Raw genomic sequence first — 19,860 nt, 5'->3', positions numbered from 1 at the left:
TGAGTCGACTGGCGACCGCTTCGCCCACCGCCGACAACGAAATTCTCCCTAAGCGCCGCATTTCTGCATGAACCACAACGAGGTCCGGCCCATTCCGCATGTCCCAACTGGGAACGACAACGAGTGGTTGGATCCGAAACGCCCTTTGAAGCTGCATGCTGTTTCAGACCATGAAGATTCGACTTGATCCTCGATGAACAATGAAAGCATGACCTTTCATTCTGCGGAATCCATGCGGTACGTGGGAGCATTTTCTTTATTGTCGCTTTTTGATCCTCATTCTCATTGTCCGCTTTGCAACGACGGCAGAATCTCGACCTTTCCCTGGCGTGTCTGTCAATCCTCGAACGACGCAATGCACCTCAACTCTCAATCTGCACCGTTTGCTTGCTCACGATATTCACCCGTGCGATAATGCAGTCTGCGCATAAAACTTCGCTTCTCGAATTTCGCACAAACAAACATCGTCCTGCCTTCAACACCTGTTCCAAACGCTAAACATCTGAACTACCCACAGGCATCCGCGACTTTCATCCACCACTCGACACAATGGGCTCCTCGGAGAATCAACAGCAATCGCCAAATCCTGCGCCACCATCTCATTCCGCTGGCGGACATGAGTCGCGCGACTACTACGCTGCGCAGGCCGCCTCACGACCGACCTCACTAAACGAACCTTACCTGACTCCTTATCTCGGTCTTGGAGCTAGACTCTCACAGACCTGGATCAATCGATGGACCATCCTTCTCCTACTCGTACTGATCCGAACCATCTTTGCCATCGCCACCATCGACGACAACCTCCACACTGCCCGGAAACAAGCGTTGAGTGCCTGCACTTCTGTCGAGAATGTGGGTTCCGCCATGGCTAGCATGCCACACTACATGAGCCAAGGCGTCAACGAACTCAGCGCCCGGGGTATCGAGAAAGCCATCAATGGTTTGATGCAGATGCTCATCCTCACCGTCACTGGCGTGGAGGAAATAGTACTCTTCATCATCAACCTACTGACTTCAACCTACGTCTGTCTCATCACACTCGCTGTGAGCGGCAGTCTACATGTCGCGGTCGAAGTGGCAGAGACTGTGGGCGATGCACTCAATTCTACTGTCAAGGGGGTGGGAGATGGCCTTGGCGACGCAGCGGACGGCTTGCAAGATGCTGTCAATGGTTTCATGAAAGAGATCAACAACTTGGGCAGCTTCTTTACGGGTAAGGACCCGAAGCCGCCCAAGGTCGATTTCTCCAATGAGATCAAAACTCTCGAAAGCCTTCAGCTGCCGGACGACTACGACCAGGGCCTTGAAAAGCTCAACAAATCCATTCCGACTTTCGCTGAAGTCCACAATCTGACCGACTTCGCCATACGACTGCCATTTGAGGAAGTGAAGAAGCTCTTGAACGCGAGCTTGCCCAGATACACGATGAACAGCTCAATATTTCCTGTGCCTGCCAAAGAGCAGCTGACCTTTTGCTCGGACAACGACGGCATTAACGACTTCTTCGACGGACTGGTGGACATCGAGCGCATGGCAAAGAAGATCTTCTTCGGCGTCATCATCGCCCTGGCCATCGCCGTGATGGTGCCCATGGCATATCGCGAAATCCAACGTTGGCGGAAGATGAAGGAGAGAGCGCATCTGGTCAAAAACGATGCATACGACTCGATGGATGCGGTTTATATCGTGTCCAGGCCGTATACTTCTGATGCCGGTCTTTGGCTGGCCAAGAAGTTCTCTTCATCTCGCCGTCGCGCTTTGGTGCGCTGGAGCGTTGCGTACGCTACCACCGTGCCTGCCCTTTTCGTACTCTCGCTCGGTATCGCAGGCCTCCTCGCCTGTCTTTGCCAGTACACCCTCCTCAAATCGCTTGAGAAGGAGGTTCCGAAGCTCGAAAACCAAATCATTGGATTTACGGACAAAGTCATTGCCTCACTTCAGAACGCAAGTGAGCAATGGGCTGTCGGGACGAATAATATCATCAACGAGACGAACACGAAAATCAACGACGATGTGTTCGGTTGGGTCAACACAACGACCGGTGCAGTTAACAATACTCTGAACGTCTTCGTCGATGAGATGATGACAGTTCTCAACAAGACGTTCGGTGGCACCGTGTTGTACAGTCCCATCTTGGAAGTGCTCAACTGCTTGGTACTCTTGAAGATTCAAGGCATCGAGAAAGGCTTGACGTGGGTCAGTGACAATGCTCACATCGACATGCCCCTGCTTCCAAACGATACATTCTCTCTCGGCACGCTGAATAAAGTCTCGGGCTCATCGACTAACATCCTGGCCACTGGACCTGATGGTGCCGCGGCTGATGCCGTGAGCGACGCAGTCGATCATGTTATCCGTATTCTCGCTTCATCGATACGACAAGAAGCCATCATATCTGCTTGCGTTGTCCTCATATGGGTCGTCATTGCACTCATCGGGCTTAGCAGGGCGCTGTTGCTGCTCTGGAAGGGCGGCAATGATGGAGTCTACCAAGGCAAGACGCCGACAAATCTCAGCTCTCCATCCACGGACAACTACGAACTCAACAAGTTTCCAAGCTACAAGCAGGCGTCCAGTCATAAGCGATCGGGTACCGTTTCCTCACTCGGCGACAATGCCGGCGACAAGTACAATGGCCAGTCTTACACAATCACGCCTGCTCCGCTTCCCATTTTTGAGATCAACAGCGCCACCTCGCCAGTCATGGGCACGGGGTTCAGCCCACGCATGAACACCACCGAAAAGCTTGGCAATGTCAACGGCCAGATTGTCGACTCCGCCATCCGTCGTCCAACCCATATCCGCGCCTCATCCCATGGCGCAGTCGGAGGCTACCATCCCGACCGCATGCCATCGCCCCCACCACCAACCACCAATCCGTTCCTCAGTACGAACAATCTCCGAAGTGATCGTCCATCACGAAACAATCTATTCGCCGACCCCGGCCGTTGAACGACAGCAGTCATGAGCTCGTCGTTCAGTCCTACAACCCTGACCTTTTCGTTCCACCCGTCGCCCGGTCGGGTGGCGTTCTGCGTCGAAACGTGGGATCACGCGGTCTCTGGGCTTGTCGGCGACTGTGAAGTGAGTCTTTAAATACTGCTCAGACTTTGTTAGTCTGGAGCAGGTCTCTGTTCCAGCGCCCGCTTTTGCTGCGTTCTCGCGCGAGGCGGGCCGGAACAGGCGCATCATGCATACCTTTGTGTATGGTATTTCGCGCAAATTGTGTTTTTCGTTTGTGAGGGTTTTTCTGAGTTGTGCTCTTTGCGGCCTGCTCATTATTTGGGAGATCCATCAGAGAGGAGGATCCAGACCTTCTCGACGAAGATCTTTCAGATTGCAGCGTTGCCGAAACCACCTTCCCATTCCTCTCCCGCCACGATCCGGAGAGATTCCGTCGGCAGCTTTCAGGATACCCAGACTGGACGACACGGATACCGCATACTCTTGACCACGCAATGGTCAGAATGACATGCTGTATGCCGATGAAGCCCGACAGGACGAACCTCGAAACCCCGATAAGCAGCTCTCCGTCGCATCTGGTCTGAGCTGAGAGTGAAATTATTCGAGGCTTGAGACTGTGTGCGTTCTTACACCACACTTATTCGCCGGAATTTTCAAAGAAGGTCGCTTGCCATTTTGTTGCACTGGTTAGTCGCCCTCGTCACCCTATTCATCCCGCGCCTCTGCGGTGACGCACCTGGATCCCGGAACCAAGGTTTACGAAGATGGATACCGACTTGACTCGAGTTTGTCTGGAATGAAAGGAAGAGGAGGACTTGTGCAGAGGAGGAAAGTTGGCTGTTGGACCGCGTGATCCCGGTCTGGGCAGCACGTGGTCGCGAAGGAGGGACTGAGGTCGATGGAACCGGTGGTGGGATACGGGCATGAGGGCTGGTACTTGGATAACCGCCTTGAAGAAAGCCCACTTTCTAAGATGCAGTCTCCACGCCCTCTCCCACATCAAACCCACCCTCAAGATCTTCTACCATCCACGTCGACTTCCCGAACCCGCATCACCGACCATCACCCGACCGAGCCCCTCTCCTCTCCCCTCTCCATCCATTCCACAACCTCGAACATCAAATCGAAGCACCACCACACGAACCTTGCGTCGTTCCTGGATGACCACCCGCGTATGCACGCGCCGGACATGTATTGTCGTGTTTGACCACCACCCGGCACACGACAACAGTCGCTTTTCCGATCTTCGTGAGAGGGAGCTTCTGGGGTATGTCCCGCTCCACATATAAATCGTCCGAACCGCTGGATAATTCTTCTCGCCAGGACAGAGATCCCCCGCCCCCTTTCGGGTGAGAGTGGAACTCTTTCCTTGTCGCTGAGAGAACAGGTCCTGCTGTGTTCACTTTTTCAGATAACGAGCGTCGTCACCTCTCCTCTTTTGCTTCGGGAAATTTTGAGGTCTCCTTCTGCCCTTTACGAAGGCGTGGATGCGAGTACGCTCTTTCCTTGGATGAGGTGACATTGAATGCAGATGCGTCTGTTGTGCGGTTTTACCCTTCTTGTCTGAATCTCAACTTTGTCCACTCTGCTTCGGCAGGGCAGTGACATTGTCTGATCGATTCAGCTGAATTGTATTTAGTATTTGGCCCATCCCTGTCCCTCTGGATATGGGGTTGATTCGGATCCCTTTCGAGGGTGAAAATCCGAGAGCTCGACCTGCAGAGTTCTTGTGGCATTTATGTTTTGGGAGCTTTTCGGTGGAAGACGATTGGGATTTCCCGTTACGAGGCTGATGTAGAAACCTGACCGTCAATACGCTCCTTTTGAAAGATGGAGAGGAGAGCGTGGGGGATGAACAGCTGGTACGAAGCTGAGTTCTGGACAAATCGAAAATGTCTCTTCTCCTCATATGATCGCTGCCTCTTGTGCCATATCCACAACCGCTGTGAATTGCTCGTGGCAACTCGACATGTGCCAACAGATCGCTGCGTGAACTTGCCCTTGTCATGCTACTGTAATCTTCTCTGTACGTTGAGTGGACTTTGAGTAATCTGACTGGTCCATGTTGATCTCGCGCTAGGGCATATCCTTGCTAATCTTCTCTGTCGAACATCCGTTAGCGCGAGATCAACAGAGGCCAATCCGAACGCTTGAGGAATCTTCCATACAAAGAAGATTACCTTAGCATGGATATCTGCCTCAGGCCACACTCAGCCTCACCACTCATCCTCCCTCTGTCTATTCTGAACCATTACATCCAGTTCGGCCCTCATCTTATCCCACAGTCTTCAATCCTCATCCTACCGAGTCTTCAACATACTTCCTCCTTGACTGTTGAGTCCAGCTTCACGCGACATGCCGGCTCCTCCGGATCACCAGCCTCATCCAGCATCGACATCACGAGCACCATGAACGACAATCTCCCTCTACGACCGCCTCCCCGGCCGCGCTCGCCGTCGGGGAATCGGTCTCAATCTTCAATCTCACAAGTCTCTCTGCGCAGTGGATCAAGCGCTTCTCTTGCATCTCCGGAATCTCCTCCTATGATGCCGCCGCCATCCTTTAAGCGATCGCCTTATATGCAGCAACTACAGCCTCCGACAAGACCTTCCACTGCGGGAGGGCCGTCTCCATCTCAAAGTACCACTGCTCTTCATGGCAACCCGCGGCACATCAACCGAACCTCAACGGATGGCGTAAACGTCTCTCCAAATCTCGCACAGCAACAATGGGGTCACCGCGCCCGTCAGCACAGTCAAGGATTTTTCGAGCCTTCATTAGCTTCTGCCAATAACAATGTTCCAAATGCATCCACCATTGCCGCACAAGCGGCCATGCATCACATCTCGCCACCTATGCTCAGCGCAGAACGGAAACGCTCATATCCAGGTCTCGTCCCCATCAATACTGGCCAACCGGGGAGTCGTCGCCCAAGCGACAATACAAGTCCGCAGCTGACTCAGAACGGTCTGTCGTACAGTAATGGTACGGTCGGTGGGAATCGCCTCGCGGCCACAACAGCAGCGAATGTTGCATTCCCGCCGGTGAGAAGTCCGCTGCCTTCGCCTGGATTTCCACCGCCTTCGACTGGAGGCCATTCTCCGGTCTTACCGGCGGACAAAGAAGTCAAGTCGAAAAGTTCGAAGATGAAATTGTTCAAGCCGAAGAATATTGTTCTGTCAAAGGAGAAGGATCCGAAGAGTACCGGCTTCCCTTCACCAGGAAAAGGCCCTGTGCCGGCAGCGTTTCTGCGTGGTGGTTTCGCTAATGCATCGACGACGAGTTTGGTCGATCCAGGATCATCTGCAAATTCGATCTACTCATCTGCAAATGTTTCGACTTCGACATTGGTGCCGACCGCGGCGGAGAAGGACCGAGAGAAGCGGCATCATTTCCTGTCGCGACAGAAGAACAAACTCAAGGATGAACCTACACAGCTTCCTCTCTCTTCGGCACATTCGAATTCGCAGGCCACAAATCCGGACAAGCCACAGCCACTGTATTCCTTTACCCCAGATTCAGCAGGACCCAGCGCATTTGCAAAGTCCATGTCAGGTTTCGATTTGAGACACGGTGGACGCGCGCTACGGGAGAAGAAGAAGGAAGAGAAAGCTGCGGCCGCCGCTGCGAAACTTGACTTGACGCCAATCATCTCTAATGGATCTGCGACCACAGCAGATCAATATCTTGGACCGAGTAGTTTCGAGACGAGTATGACTGGTCCACCGACGGGAGGCGCTTCTCTGTTCTCCTTGCCTACAACTTCCGATGCGCCGCCTCCGGTTACAGCGCAAGCTTTCAGCAATATTGGCGCGCAAATGGGATTGCCAGGAATAGGACCTGACGATGCGTGGCCTTTGCTCAAAGCTCGCCTGTTGAATCTATTCTCCGGAGAGAATCTACGGACTCCGATAGAGGACTTCAACGCTCTGGTCAGCGTCCACGTTCGTCGATGTGTGCAGCGAAGGTCGCCTGTCGTACTGGTTGAGGATGTTAGGGAACTCCTCCAGACGGGCTTCAGCTCCCTCGCGCAGACACTACGTGGTGTACCCGACGACCGACTCGTGACAAATCTCGTCGAAATGTGGATCGGAGTGTACGGCGCTATTCTACCCTTTCTGCAAGCCGTCTTCCTCCCGCTGGAACTCGAATTCAAAGGCCGCGGACCGCTCATGACCGCCCGCGAAGCTCAAGAATTCTGGGGCGCGATACCTGAAGCGTTGAAACTCGACGAACGACCCGAGTCCGCAGAAGGACATCGAGCTATGCCGCATCAGACGGAAGAGCTTGAGATCCGCCGTATCACCCTCATCGCCTTTCGCGACACCGTCATCATACCAAAACACGAAACACTTCTCAACATCTTCTCCCGCCTCTCGCTCGACAGCATCAACGCGAACGTCAGCCCCGACCCAGCCCGACCGCGTGACCACGCGCGCAGCGATCCCACCGCCCCCGGCGCAGATCGTCCTTCGACCGCTGGCTCGCTCTCCCCGCGCCTCAGCAGTTTCAACTCACAAGGCTCCACTCTCCTCGACGCCGCGAGCTCATCATCCGGCGGCGGTGGCGGAACCTCCGCTCTTGCGAATCGCAGTCGCGCGACGTCCAATACCTCAGCCGGCAGTTTCGGCACGTCTCTACCGCATCTGCACTCCCCTGCCCTTCCCGGCGGCGGGCCAGGCTCGTTTGCGACTTCCGTCGGTGGCGCGTTTCCCACCATGTCCTCTTCGGCCACCAACGGAGCAAAGGATCCTGCAAAAGTCACCGACACGGTCGCGAGGATGTTGCAGTGTCTATATGTTCTCGCTTCGTGTAGGACGGGAGATGTTGCGCAGGCGAATGTGGAGAGGTTGACCGCGAAGTTGAAGTATAATTGGTTGGGACGGGGAAGGACCGGACGAGATAGGAGAGGGTGGGTGGGCATGAAAGCCGGGAAAAGGGTTGGATTGGTTGGTGCTGGGTGAAGGATGAGCTGGAATGGGATCAGCTAGGCCTTGTCGTGTGCTTGTCTGGAGAGCAGGGCATCGTCAGCTTGGATCGATTCGAACAGGAATACAGGACACAAGGGAACACGGGCGTGAGGGAGGTCTGGCTTGGATTTAGCAGCAGACGATGAATTGGATGAATTAACGAGTTGCATTGGGCAAAAGCCGATGGAATGGGCGGGTGAAAATACTAGCCCGGCGGAAGACACGATAGGATGTCATCAAAGAAGAAAGGAGGGAACGACTTGCACATCACAAGTGAACATGATATCAATATTCTCATGTCTACGAGCGAAGAGCGCTAATGCCTGCGAGCCACGCGTGCTCTATACAAGCAGACACTCGAGCATCTAACCTGCTCTAATCTTCTACGTGACCTGGATGTCGATCCTAGGTTGCCATGCAAGTTCCTCCCTGGCAGATTGCTCTCTTCCTGTCGTCTAGGGTATCCAATGCGGCATCCAGACGCCTCCTCCGAACAATGCTTCTTCGATTCCTCCGATGTCTACCTCGCGCGCGAACATGCATGCGGGCGTTCTTTCCAGGCCATCGATCATCTATGCGTCTTATGCCTTTCATCTTGTCCGTATCCAAGTGCAAACCCTCGTGCAGGACTTGTGGTCAGCTCTGCGTCGTAGTTCCCAGTCCAAGGTGGCGACCAGCAATTCTTGCGGACCGGCAAGGGAACCGCATTGGTATGTGGTCGAGTGGAGAAAGGTCGGCTCTCGTATAGCCCGACCAGCTCGATCTCTCTGGTGTGATGATCTTCCGACATTGGTCGATTCGCTCACTTCCCGTTCAGCATGGCTTGAACACTCTGCCACTTCTGCTTCAACGAATCGTGGTCCGATTGCAGCTAGGAAACCAGTCAATAAACCATTCTCACCCAACATCACGATCTCGAGACCACGAAAACTCACCTGCGCAAACCCCATCTTGACATTGACCAACTCCATCTCCGTCTCATCCATTTCCTCCCTCAGTGCCCGATTCTCATTTTGCACCTCAATATTCCGCGCCATGATCCGTTCCATCTCGTCTTTCAACTTGGCCTCCACTTCCGCCGGCTGTCGATCCACCAGCTTCTGCAGCTCCTCCACGCGGAACTCCAACGCCTCCTTTGCATCCTGAAGTGCATCATTTTCCACTTTGATGCGCACGATGTCCTGGGCGATGGTTACGTGCTCGTTGTCGTGTTGCATGCTGCGCTCTTCGAGGGTCTTGACTTGTATTGTGAGGGAGGCGTTGGTGGTGCGAAGAGTCTCGAGCTCGACTTCACGGGCTCGGTCGGTTTTTTGGGTGGTTTCCCATTCCGCGGTATAAGTCGCGAGGAGGGCTTCATCGATGGGGATGCTGCACGCGTCGCGCACAATGTCGTCGGCGCGGTAGACCTCCTTGTCGGCGCCGCCGGAAACGGAGCCGAAGAAGCCGGAATCGAGGAGAGAGGAAGCCGAGGGTGATTTGTCGATGTAGACGTCAAAGAGTTTGTCTTTGAGGAAGTTGGTGAGTTGGGACATGTCTTTCATTTCGAGAAGGGCGGTGCGGTTGCGTTGCATGAGGACGATGCCGAATTTGAGGATGGCGGAGAGGCCTTCGGAGAGGATGAGGTCGTAGATGCGGAGAACGAGCTGGAGTGGGAAGCGGTAGGCGAAAAGAGTGAGGAACCACTGCGTGGCGTAGAGGTGTGGTGTGACTTGTCGACGGCGAAGGTGACAGTAGATTGCAGGTTCAAAATCTTCGAGAAGGCGCTCGAATTGGTAGAGTCGGAGGTGCAGGCCAGGCATATCGGCGGTGAAGAGGCTGCGGAGGTCAAAATGGCTCATGAGGCGGACGAGCAGGGTGAAGGTCTCCTCTTCGCTCATGTTGAATAGGAGGGGCATAGTGATGAAGTTGATTCCTTGCGCGTACCCCACGCCTTCGTCGAAGAGCGCGTAGGCTTTGCATACTCCGAAGAGCCCGTCTTGCAGGCCTGCCGACTGCGTGTATTTGCTGTAAGATGTTCTGGAACCCATGTCACGCTTGATGGCTTTCTCAAGCTTCTGTAATGAGGCGGTTTCTCGTTTGTTCTTCTCCTCGAGTAGTTTGGTCTGGACCTCTGCCGCGTTCGTCTCGGTTGGCGATGTGGGACTGGCTAGGCTGGACTTCGCTGACCGATCCGAGTGGTCGCTGGAGGCATCCGAAGTTACTCGACTACTCTTCGTGGGCGAGCTTCGTCCATTCAGTGTGAGGTTCGAGCCAGAACGAGCGTGCTTGGGCTTCTCTGGCGTCGAGCCTCTAGCTTTCAACGTACGATAGACATTCTCAAGCTCCTCGTTCTTACTTCCAGCCAGGACCTGCCATACGACACCTCGAATCGCTGGTGGGATACCATTTTTGATGGCCTGCTTGAGCTCTTCGCCGCTTGTTCTGGCCACTGCAGTAGGACCTTCGTACACAACCTGCTGCCATAGATCCCAATTGACTTCTTGTGGTTCCAACGCCGGTCCGGCGGTCATCCCTGAAGCCGTTCCGGGCGGCAGCTTGGGATCTGATGCTGCCCTGTTTGGCCGTGCCTCGTTCTCGTGCTTTGTAGGACTTTGAGGTATCTTTGTCTCCGCACCTTCATCCTCGTCTTCCTCTTGCAATGCATTGCCATTTGTCTCTGCCGCTCCAAACTCTTCCTTTCGACGAAGCTGAGAGAACTGATCCTGCAGACTGGGCTTCACATCGACAGATGCCATTGACGTTGCTGTATTGCGACGCTCGAAGCTGAAGTTCTCGTTGTTCTTCGGACCAGACGACGGTGACCGAGCCGGCTTCCTGATACTGTTCATTCTGCCGAACAATGCTCCGAAACCGCTCGACGCCTTGCGCGCGAGGTTTTCGCCTCGAGCTGGAGGTGCAGTCGTTGTTGGGTCACCAGTGCTTCGCTTTTCCATGGACAGTTTCCTCTCGGCCGAGGAGGGCGGCGGTGGGAAAGGGATAGTGAAGGAACCGGACAAGCGCTGTGCGGCCTGAGGTGTAGGTGAGGAATGGCCGGAGCTTTGTTCGGGTTCTTGTGTCGGCGAGGTCACGATACTTTGCGCAGTGTCTACCTCCTCAAGCGGTTCCAACTCTGTATCCTTCTTGATAGGGTCCACCTCCTCAAGCGGTTTCAACTCTGTATCCTTCTTGATAGGGTCCACATCTTCCTCGATCGGCTCTGTGCGCGGAGATGCATCGGGGGAACGGGCGGTGGAGGGTCTCGGGGTGGACTCGGCGGCGTCCTCGAATGTGTCCTGTGGAGCTGTCAACAATCCGCCATTCGTTTTGTTGTCTGGTAGGAATTCACGTACAGCCTTCTCTTCATCGTCAGAGGATGCGCTGTCCTTTGCACGCATCTCCGAGGCCATTTCGGCCAGAGAGTTGGCAATGCCTGAGCTCCTTCTTTTCTCGCCAGATCCCCTGTCCCGACCACCTCTCGAACGGTTGGCCTTGGGACGGAGAGAACGACGTCTGTCTGGTATTCCAGGAGCGTGATTTCGAAGGGGTTCAGGTGGTGGCGGAGAAGTGGGCGGAGAGGATTGGACGTCGTGCTCGGAGTCGAAAGTGATGGAGATGGAGGGAGTTTCTGGACGGGCGGTTGTGACACTGGCGGTTGCCATACTGTGAACCTTAGCTCGACGCGCTGCAGTATGCCACGAGGAAAGCTTCACAACGAGCACGGTATTGAATAATGGAGTCAAGCGTCTATATTCATGACTACCTTAGCATATCAAAGGAAACTTGGACGGGACGCCCATCTTTGCTACGATTTGCCACCATCTTGGGCGTAATAATAGCACCTTGGAGTTGGTTTCGCCCCAAGGCACAGGGGTATACGTCCAGTTCTCCAGGACCAGAAATTAATGTACCCTGTCAGCACGAAGCCTCACGCGGTTGGCACGAGTAATCATCCGCGCGTGAATCGTGAATCATGACCGACTCTACCGCTTCAGCTTATGAGAGCGGCATGTTGTTGATGGTGGTCAGCTCAGCGTAGCGTGAAGGCGCAAGTGTCACTTGGCTCTCCCGTCCCGATGTTGATTGAGTTGGAGACCATGGAGACGAGCTGTTGACATTTCCCCCACCTCACGCGAGCTGAACCGAAATAGGTGAACTTACCAAGCCGATACGAATTATCATCAGTCCAGCAGACCAGCAGACAACATCACTGCCTGAGAGATGGCATCGGAGTCATCATCACCGCATCTTGAACTCAAGACCAAGACCAAGACCAAGACCACTTCTCCCCCGGCATCGTTCTTCTGGTCGAGTCCTTGTCGCTGATCCTTGTTTTGTCCAAGACAAAACGGACAATGCTCTTCAAGGTTGTTCCTTCCCAAGGCCACAAGGCATCAATAACGGCCGCTCCCGCTCGGCTCCACATTCGACGACAGCGGAGCTCCGTCTCTCCAACTTCCACCCCTTGAGCCCCTCGCCCGTCCGTTGACCTCTCTTCACACACGCACCACAAACCTCAATGGAAGTCTTGTGGAATGACTGTATTCAACATGGGAGTACTGGTACCACGATATCTCCACAGTGACCTCCGTCAGTCAAGTCACGCTTCGACACCTCCTCGCACTTCAATCCCTTAACATTCACTTGCCAGCATATATGCCTCAGCATCAAAATCGACAATAAACTTTTCTTATTGACACAAAAACACACAACACCTTTCTCGATTCTCGCTATTCACAACGCTTTTGTCAATAAGCCGACACGAAATGGCAGGTCTGTTAAGTATCGACTTTTGTTTCATCCACTTCCTCTTCCTCATTCCCTCAGTCTTCATCCAACCAGCAACCCAAACTTCTCCCACAATCAACACTCTTCAACATTGAAAGAAGCAAAGACCATTCGAAACAAAACCTCAACAACCACACAATCGTCAAGATGACGACCACCGATCTCGAGAAAGGTGCAGGCCTCAGCAACGACTCTCCTCAACCACCTCATCCTGCCTACAACAGCAACAGCGCTGCTTTCCTTCCAACCTACGAGGAGCATCTCAACAGCAACCTCCGCAGCTTCGCCGATCCTGAGCCTCTCACCAACACATCTCCCATCTCGACATCGTCCAAGACCAACCCCAACCGTCGACGCCTCATCCTCAAAGGCCTCTTCGTGATCTGCTTCATCCTCTTCGTCATTGGAGCAGGTACAGGCCTCGCTCTCGGTCTCAAGTCCAAATCCGACTGCGCCTACAAAGTACATCGCCCCCTCCGCCCCTATCTCCCTCTTGACACCTTTCCTCAAGTCATGCAATGGGAGAAGCGCAGCTGGACTAACGCTACGCAGCAGATGAGCGACATGCAGATTCGGTCTGAAGGAACGACTGTGACTTGGCACCCGTATACCACTACGGTGTACCTCTCTGCGACGGCACCAAGGACGTCGACTAAGGTGGTGGTCATTGCGCCCACGACTCAGCCAACGACCAGCACAGAGATGGCGGTTGTGACTCTGACTTCGACAGCCATGGTGGTGGTCACCAGCAGCGAAGAGACCGTTTCGGCCATTCCATTTGAGACTCCCATCATCGCTCCGACGACACCCTCTCCTCCTCCCAGTGCCGCTGCAACAAGCACTTCGACCTCAGCCACTCCTACCTCTACATCTACATCAACAACCACGAGTGGGGCACCTCCACCACCACCACCAGCGACTACCGCACCTCCACCACCGCCTCCAGAAGAACCGGCTCCAGGTCCCATAATTGTCGGGACTGCGACCCGAGTAGCAGGATGGTGTGGTGTGCCGGGAGAGGCTTGCGCTTGAGCGACTCATTCGGAAAGGGGCGCGCATGGGTACTGGCTTTGCCGAGCAGGGCGTTTATCTCGCTCTCCTGACTGAGTAGCATGGCGTTACGGGAGTTTGAACTTGGCATGATGTTTTCTGTTTTGATCGAGAGTTTCTTGCTACGGGCATGAGGTGCTTTGTCTATGATTGCTAGCATGCTTGCGACTGGGTGTGCTACGGGAACGATATGGGCGCAGATGGACTTGAGACAGAACAATGGCATTGTACAGTATTAGCAAAACCAAAATGAAGTGAGATATCATCGAAGTCGGAACATCGCTCTCAGCTTCATATCATTATGACATGTCTCAAATTAATCGTGCAGCCGAGGAGCTGAGGACAAGGTGGAAGTGAGAATGGAATCAAGACCTCAAATGTGGTGTGGCTCGAAAGGGCACTACCTTAGGAGGCAGCGCTCCTTCCCTTTCGGGATCTCGTGTAGACGGGACGGGAAATCGGCGGGATCTAAATGTTTTGTCATGTGCAAACGAAGAGAGCTCGTCGCGTTTGCCTTGCGGAAGTTTTCCCAGCTTCATCAATTTCGTCCTTCGCACATTCCTCATTCCCGGACGTGTCCACAGACTTCACATGATGGCGCCTTCTATCATCACGGTCGTCTCTTCAGCGCCTACCAAGCCCGAGAAGTCCGTCAAACGTAACACGTCGGGCAACTGCACACTCCTCGCCATTCGCGGCTATCAATGCTTCAGATGTCACACTCATCTGCCGAAGCTTCTTCGCTGTAGTGGCTGCCAGCTCGTTCACTACTGCTCAAAAGAATGTCAAAAACTGGATTGGAAGAAAGGCCATCGAGGCACGTGCAAAGCGTTGAAAGCGGTCAACGAGAGGGACCTGCGAGATGAAAAGCAGGAGTTGACCTGAATAGAGTACGAGAGATCACTGGCAAGTAATTTCTTCTGTCATGATACAGCTGTACGCGAGTACAGCTACATCATTACACCGACATCACGACATATCTCGTGCTGACCTTCCACAGCATGTCAAGACCGGCCCGGGTACCTACGGAGAGGCCGAGCTCAACGCCATAAAAGCCCTCGGTGACAGTCAGTTCCAGGACTTCCTAAGCATTGTAGAGGGACAGCCATGCTGTATCGGCTGTCACCAGACCAGGTCTCAGCTCTTCTTGAAAGGATTATCCTTCACTACCTGCAAGACGTGCAAATACGTGGCGACCTGCTCCAAATGCTCGAAGGACCATTCCGAAAGTCTTTGCAGGATGTACCGGCTGGTGACGGACGTGGAACTCCACTCTGACATACTTTATAAGCGCAACAACTCCCCGATGGTCCGGTCCATCGTCTCTACCCCTCGGGAGACCGGACAATACCAGTCGCTCGAGACATACGGTGGATGGGAGAAGTTCTTGCAAGAAGTGCCGCTCGACCATGACAAGAGTGTGGTGTTCGACGAGGAGATCACGCCGGTCATGGCGACCGACAGCTCGACCTTTTCCATGACCATACTCGCAGCCTTGGAGTTTGCCATGCCAGATCTGTTGGAGAAGGAAGAGCTGCTGCTACACATCGTCGGTGCCACTGTCCGCGAGCACAGCCGAGGCGCCATTTTCGAAGACCTCCTGCACCTCCTTCCAGGCCTGAAGCGGTTGAAGGTCATTTTCGGTGGTCTCGAGTTACCGGTCAGAGTGGGCGCCGGAAACACCAACAACGTCCCCATTTGTGCTTCTTGTACCACTCGGGGCCGCACGTACACGTTCTCCGAGTTCACGAGCACGTATCACGATTATGTCCAAACGTCCGCCTATCGCCAACCAGATCTCGCAGTACTCTTCCACACCGGCAGAAGACTACTTTCAGTGGGCTTCGGCGGCGGCTTGCTCCAGGGAACATGGGCTCCGACCACGAGACATCTCGTGGACTCCGGCACTCTGACTCTGTGCACGAGTTTCACCGCGCATGAAGCCGCGAGAGACGCCGAGGAGCTCGACAGCCTTCCTGCGAAATTTCTGCTGCGCCCAGAGATGAATAAGTGGCGCGGACTGGTGCCCATCCCTGTGCAGCTCAATGCCCATGAGCATTCTTTCTGCTTCATCAATCAATTCTGGTACATTTTCAAGGGAGGAGAGAAGAAGTAACGAGCCAGAGCAGCTTGGCCCGTGGCGGGGAGAGGTGCTTGGTGGTACGCGTGTCCTCGAGTCCGAAGGGGACCTGATGAAATTGGCTTTTTATTAAAAATATTGGCTCGCAGTGTAAGCGAAGCATTGCGATGAAGAAGAAGGCGAAGCGCCAGAACGAGCGACATGACTTATCCCAGTATACCCAGAGCAGACAGATCCATCCAGAACATCACCCCATGTAACCCGTTACCCGTCCCATTTTCCATGAACTCCATTTTGCTTCCCACCGCTCTAAAACCTCAAATCCCAGCCAATCTTGGGTCCGATCCTGGGCAACTCCTCCGCCACTTCCTGAACATCCTTATCACCTCTGCCGGAAAGACAGATCACAATATTCTGATCCTCCGGCAACGTCTTCGCAAGTTCCACCGCGCCGAAAATCGCATGACTCGTCTCCAACGCAGGAATGATGCCCTCCAACTCCGACAGCGTCCGGAACCCGATGAATGCCTCCGCGTCCGTCGCCGCGATGAACTTCGCTCTCTCGCTGTCTTTCCAGCCGGCAAGTTCTGGTCCCACACCAGGGTAGTCCAGACCAGCGGACACGGAGTGCGTCTCTGTGACCTGACCCTCGGCGTTTTGCAGAATGTACGTCCGCACACCGTGGAGCACACCAGGTTTACCACCGCTGAGAGTCGCCGAGTGGCGGTCTGTGTCGATGCCATCGCCGCCGGCTTCCACGCCGAGGAGTTTGACGGACGGATCTTTGGAGAAGGGATGGAACATGCCGGTAGCGTTGCTGCCGCCTCCTACGCAGGCCACGACGACGTCGGGAAGGCGCCCGGTGAGGTCGGCCATTTGTTGCTTGGTCTCCTGGCCGATGACAGACTGGAATGTGCGAACGATGGTTGGGAACGGGTGAGGACCGATGGCGGAGCCGATGATATAGTGAGTCGTGTCGAGCTTCTCGACCCATTTCCGCATGGCTTCGTTGACGGCGTCGCGGAGAGTGCGGGAGCCGGCTTCGACGGCCACGACGGAGGCGCCGAGGAGTTTGATGCGGAAGACATTCAGCGCTTGCCGGCGAACGTCCTCAGCGCCCATGTAGATTGTGCACTTCATGCCGAAGAGAGCGCAGACGGTGGCTGTTGCGACGCCGTGTTGACCGGCACCAGTCTCGGCAATGATTTCTTCCTTTCCGAGGCGGCGGGCGATGAGGACTTGGCCCATGGCGTTGTTGATCTTGTGGGATCCGGTGTGGTTGAGATCCTCACGTTTGAGGTAGATATTGGCACCGAGACCTTGCTTGCTGTCCTTTCGAAGAGAATCTGTAAGGCGAGAGGCTTTGTGGAGTGATGACGGTCGGCTCATGTATGGATAGTACGATCTGAACTCCTCCCAGAATTTCGGGTCGTTGATTGCGTCGTGGAAACCTTGTTCAAGCTGGGCGAGACAGTCCATCAGTGACTCCGGAACATATTGACCTCCGAACTGTCCAAACCGGGATGGCATCAATTCCGGATCCTTCTCATCGGTATTCAGCGCCTCTAGCTGGTCTGCTAGGCCGGGACCCTCACCACCTTTGACGACGGCATCAACATGTACAGTGCCATTCGACGGATCGCTCTCGCTCGCAGGCTGCTTTGTTGGATCTGCTGTTGAGATAGTTTTTGGTGCTTCCGCGTTGGTTCGTGTGATCCAGCCACTGCCGTCGCCGTTGGGGTTCGCATCAGTCGAGACGCCGTTCCCATTCACTGTTCCATTCGAATGTCCATTGGTTGGTGATGCACGAGGATTGCGTCGTGTGGTGATGCTATGGCAGTACTCCTCCACCGCCTTTGCCCCCTCCCCTTCTGGTGCGTTCTTGATGGTGTTGATGATCTGACTGCCAATGACCACACCTTCGGCCACCTTGCCGACCTCTACAAAGTGCTCTCGCGTGCTCACACCGAAGCCGACTGCCGCAGCCACATCGCCAGAATACCTGTGTACTTTCTCCAGAAGATCAGGTAGCCCTGAGCTCAATGCTCCGGTAGCACCAGTAACTCCCATCCTCGACACGACATAGATCATGGAATCCGCGATACTACAGAGTGTCTTCATTCGCTTCTCGCTGGTCGCAGGAGCGATCAATGGGACGTATGAGAGGCCGTAATTTGTGCAATGCTGCCTGAATCGGACAGCTTCCTCCGGCGGCAGATCGACCATGATGAAACCATTCACACCAGCCGCTTTTGCATCTTGTAGCATGCGCTCCTCACCATATGCCAGCAGAGGGTTGTAGTATCCCATGAAAATCACTGGAGCTTTCAGTCCCCGACGTCGTGCTTCCTTCACAATGTTCAGACATGAAGTCGTTGAGGTTCCGTTCTTGAGTGCGATGGTGTTTGCAGTTTGGATTGTGGGACCGTCAGCAATTGGATCGGTGAATGGTGTGCCGAGTTCGATGATATCCGAGCCTCCAGCTTCCATAGACAGGAGGATATCGGGCGTCTCTTCGATCGAAGGGTAGCCCGCTGTGGTGTATGTGACGAGGGCTGGTCTGCCCTCACTCTTTGCGCGAGCATACGCCGCTTTGATGCCTTCCATGATGGATTGAGTCGATGCAGCAGATTGAGGTGAAGTATATACTGCGATGTGTGTTGTGTCGGAGAAACGTTGGTCGAAAGGGTGGTTGTAAATAGGAAACTCTTTGTTCGTCGAGGTCGAAACTTGAGTCAATGGCCAGATGTGAGTCTTCAAAATTCACAAGCGTCATTCTCGTTCCAGATCGCCCCGCAAAGCAGGGGTCCGAAATAGCATCTCGAACACGTCCGTCTCTCACAGCACGCGTCGGTTGGCATATAGCATCGACAGTCTGACCGGTGTCGCGGACGGAGTGCGTTTATCAAAGGACAGTCGGGACACTCTCGAAATTGACGGTCCGTTGGCAACTTCAGTGCCCCTTGAGCACTTCCTTCTCCAATCGCAAGCAACAAAACACAAAACTTCAAGTGCGCTATCGCTGCGAGCACTGAACTTTCTGTGGACCACGACACATCGCAAACATGCCTACGATATCTGTTCGACGTTCTGAGCCGAGCAGCAATACTGCCGTGGACAATCCTCTTCCACAACTTCTGGAGACCCCTTCCGGCCTCGCAATCGTGGAACTACAGGGCAGTGTATTGAGCGAGGAGCAAGAAAGCGGTGCGGTGCAGGCGCTGAGCCTGGGACGTCTTGTCTTTCCAGCGGCAGAACACGGGGAGAACTCAGACTGGGATGGCAAACGCGTCTTTCTTTTCATTGGAAAGCACCAGCGGATGGCCGGCGAAGTCAAGAAGCTGAGCAAGCCAGTTGCTGTCATGCGACGGCCGGCTGATCCTACTGCTCCACAAGACGTGGTAGAGGTGACGGAAATCGTGTACTACAAGATGCTCTTTCAACATCGTCCAGAACCCATGGGAGCGGAAATTTCGCTGCAAGCGGAATGACCGCCGAATTCTTCCTCCACGGTGCATACAGCTGTCGGAGGATCGGCCAGATCCCGATGTAAACCACCGTCGCATCCATACAATCAAGCATCGAGTGTCTTGTCAGACGGATGAACGCCAATCTGGACTTCTGACATGGAAATTGTCTGGTCGGCAATAAATACTGCTGGATGATGCTCGCTCTCACAACTTTTGTCTTGGTCAGCATGGATGGCCAGCATGCTCCAAGCTCTACCGACGGCTGCCGATCTTCCGAAGCCGGGATTCTGCAGCGTGCGAGCACATCCTCCTCTGCTCCTCCTCTGTCGGCTGCTGATCTATTCCGCCTCACCAATCGTTTGTCGAGCGGCTGAACTAGATCAGCCCGAAATAGTATGACCCGGTCTACATGACGATGGAGGAGCTGAAAGCATCTGAGCAGCAGACCGCGCGGTGTGCAGCGTGGCCGTGTCAAGTCAGCAAGGATGACCCGGATGAGCCTCCAATACCTAAGTGTTATTTGGCGCTTAACTTTTTCTTATTTGGCGCTTTTCCCTCACGT

General features: G+C 54.3%; 8 protein-coding genes across 8 annotated transcripts; 6 read left to right on the top strand and 2 right to left on the bottom strand.

Moving 5' to 3' along the window:
- Positions 1-681: 681 nt before the first annotated feature.
- MgPRM1 (pheromone-regulated membrane protein 1) lies at positions 682-2,466 on the top strand (the record flags this gene model as incomplete). The annotated part of the gene is made up of 1 exon (XM_003857202.1): positions 682-2,466. A coding segment is annotated over one exon (1,785 nt), but the record flags the coding sequence as incomplete, so codon positions are not given.
- A 1,093-nt stretch (positions 2,467-3,559) lies between these two features.
- MYCGRDRAFT_78715 (uncharacterized protein) lies at positions 3,560-4,871 on the top strand (the record flags this gene model as incomplete). Its single annotated transcript, XM_003857203.1, has 1 exon — positions 3,560-4,871. One exon carries the CDS (start codon positions 3,888-3,890, stop codon positions 4,251-4,253), a length of 366 nt encoding a protein of 121 aa, XP_003857251.1.
- Positions 4,872-5,768: 897 nt separating this feature from the next.
- MYCGRDRAFT_11465 (uncharacterized protein) lies at positions 5,769-7,892 on the top strand (the record flags this gene model as incomplete). The annotated part of the gene is made up of 2 exons (XM_003857204.1): positions 5,769-7,587; positions 7,645-7,892. Coding segments are annotated over 2 exons (2,067 nt in total), but the record flags the coding sequence as incomplete, so codon positions are not given.
- Positions 7,893-8,736: 844 nt separating this feature from the next.
- Positions 8,737-11,320, bottom strand: MYCGRDRAFT_83899 (uncharacterized protein; the record flags this gene model as incomplete). The annotated part of the gene is made up of 4 exons (XM_003856364.1): positions 8,737-8,805; positions 8,870-10,690; positions 10,872-10,970; positions 11,024-11,320. The coding sequence occupies 4 exons, from the start codon at positions 11,318-11,320 to the stop codon at positions 8,737-8,739; spliced, it is 2,286 nt and encodes a 761-aa protein (XP_003856412.1).
- Positions 11,321-12,845: 1,525 nt separating this feature from the next.
- Positions 12,846-13,730, top strand: MYCGRDRAFT_89604 (uncharacterized protein; the record flags this gene model as incomplete). Its single annotated transcript, XM_003857205.1, has 1 exon — positions 12,846-13,730. The coding sequence occupies one exon, from the start codon at positions 12,846-12,848 to the stop codon at positions 13,728-13,730; it is 885 nt and encodes a 294-aa protein (XP_003857253.1).
- Positions 13,731-15,054: 1,324 nt separating this feature from the next.
- On the top strand, positions 15,055-15,864 carry MYCGRDRAFT_89603 (uncharacterized protein; the record flags this gene model as incomplete). Its single annotated transcript, XM_003857206.1, has 1 exon — positions 15,055-15,864. The coding sequence occupies one exon, from the start codon at positions 15,055-15,057 to the stop codon at positions 15,862-15,864; it is 810 nt and encodes a 269-aa protein (XP_003857254.1).
- Positions 15,865-16,529: 665 nt separating this feature from the next.
- MYCGRDRAFT_102581 (uncharacterized protein) lies at positions 16,530-18,518 on the bottom strand (the record flags this gene model as incomplete). Its single annotated transcript, XM_003856363.1, has 1 exon — positions 16,530-18,518. A coding segment is annotated over one exon (1,905 nt), but the record flags the coding sequence as incomplete, so codon positions are not given.
- Positions 18,519-18,914: 396 nt separating this feature from the next.
- On the top strand, positions 18,915-19,199 carry MYCGRDRAFT_30903 (uncharacterized protein; the record flags this gene model as incomplete). The annotated part of the gene is made up of 1 exon (XM_003857207.1): positions 18,915-19,199. A coding segment is annotated over one exon (285 nt), but the record flags the coding sequence as incomplete, so codon positions are not given.
- Positions 19,200-19,860: the final 661 nt, after the last annotated feature.

This window comes from Zymoseptoria tritici, chromosome 1 (assembly GCF_000219625.1).
Source record: "Zymoseptoria tritici IPO323 chromosome 1, whole genome shotgun sequence".
Lineage (NCBI taxonomy): Eukaryota > Fungi > Ascomycota > Dothideomycetes > Mycosphaerellales > Mycosphaerellaceae > Zymoseptoria > Zymoseptoria tritici.
This window is presented reverse-complemented; position numbering and strand designations above follow the sequence as displayed.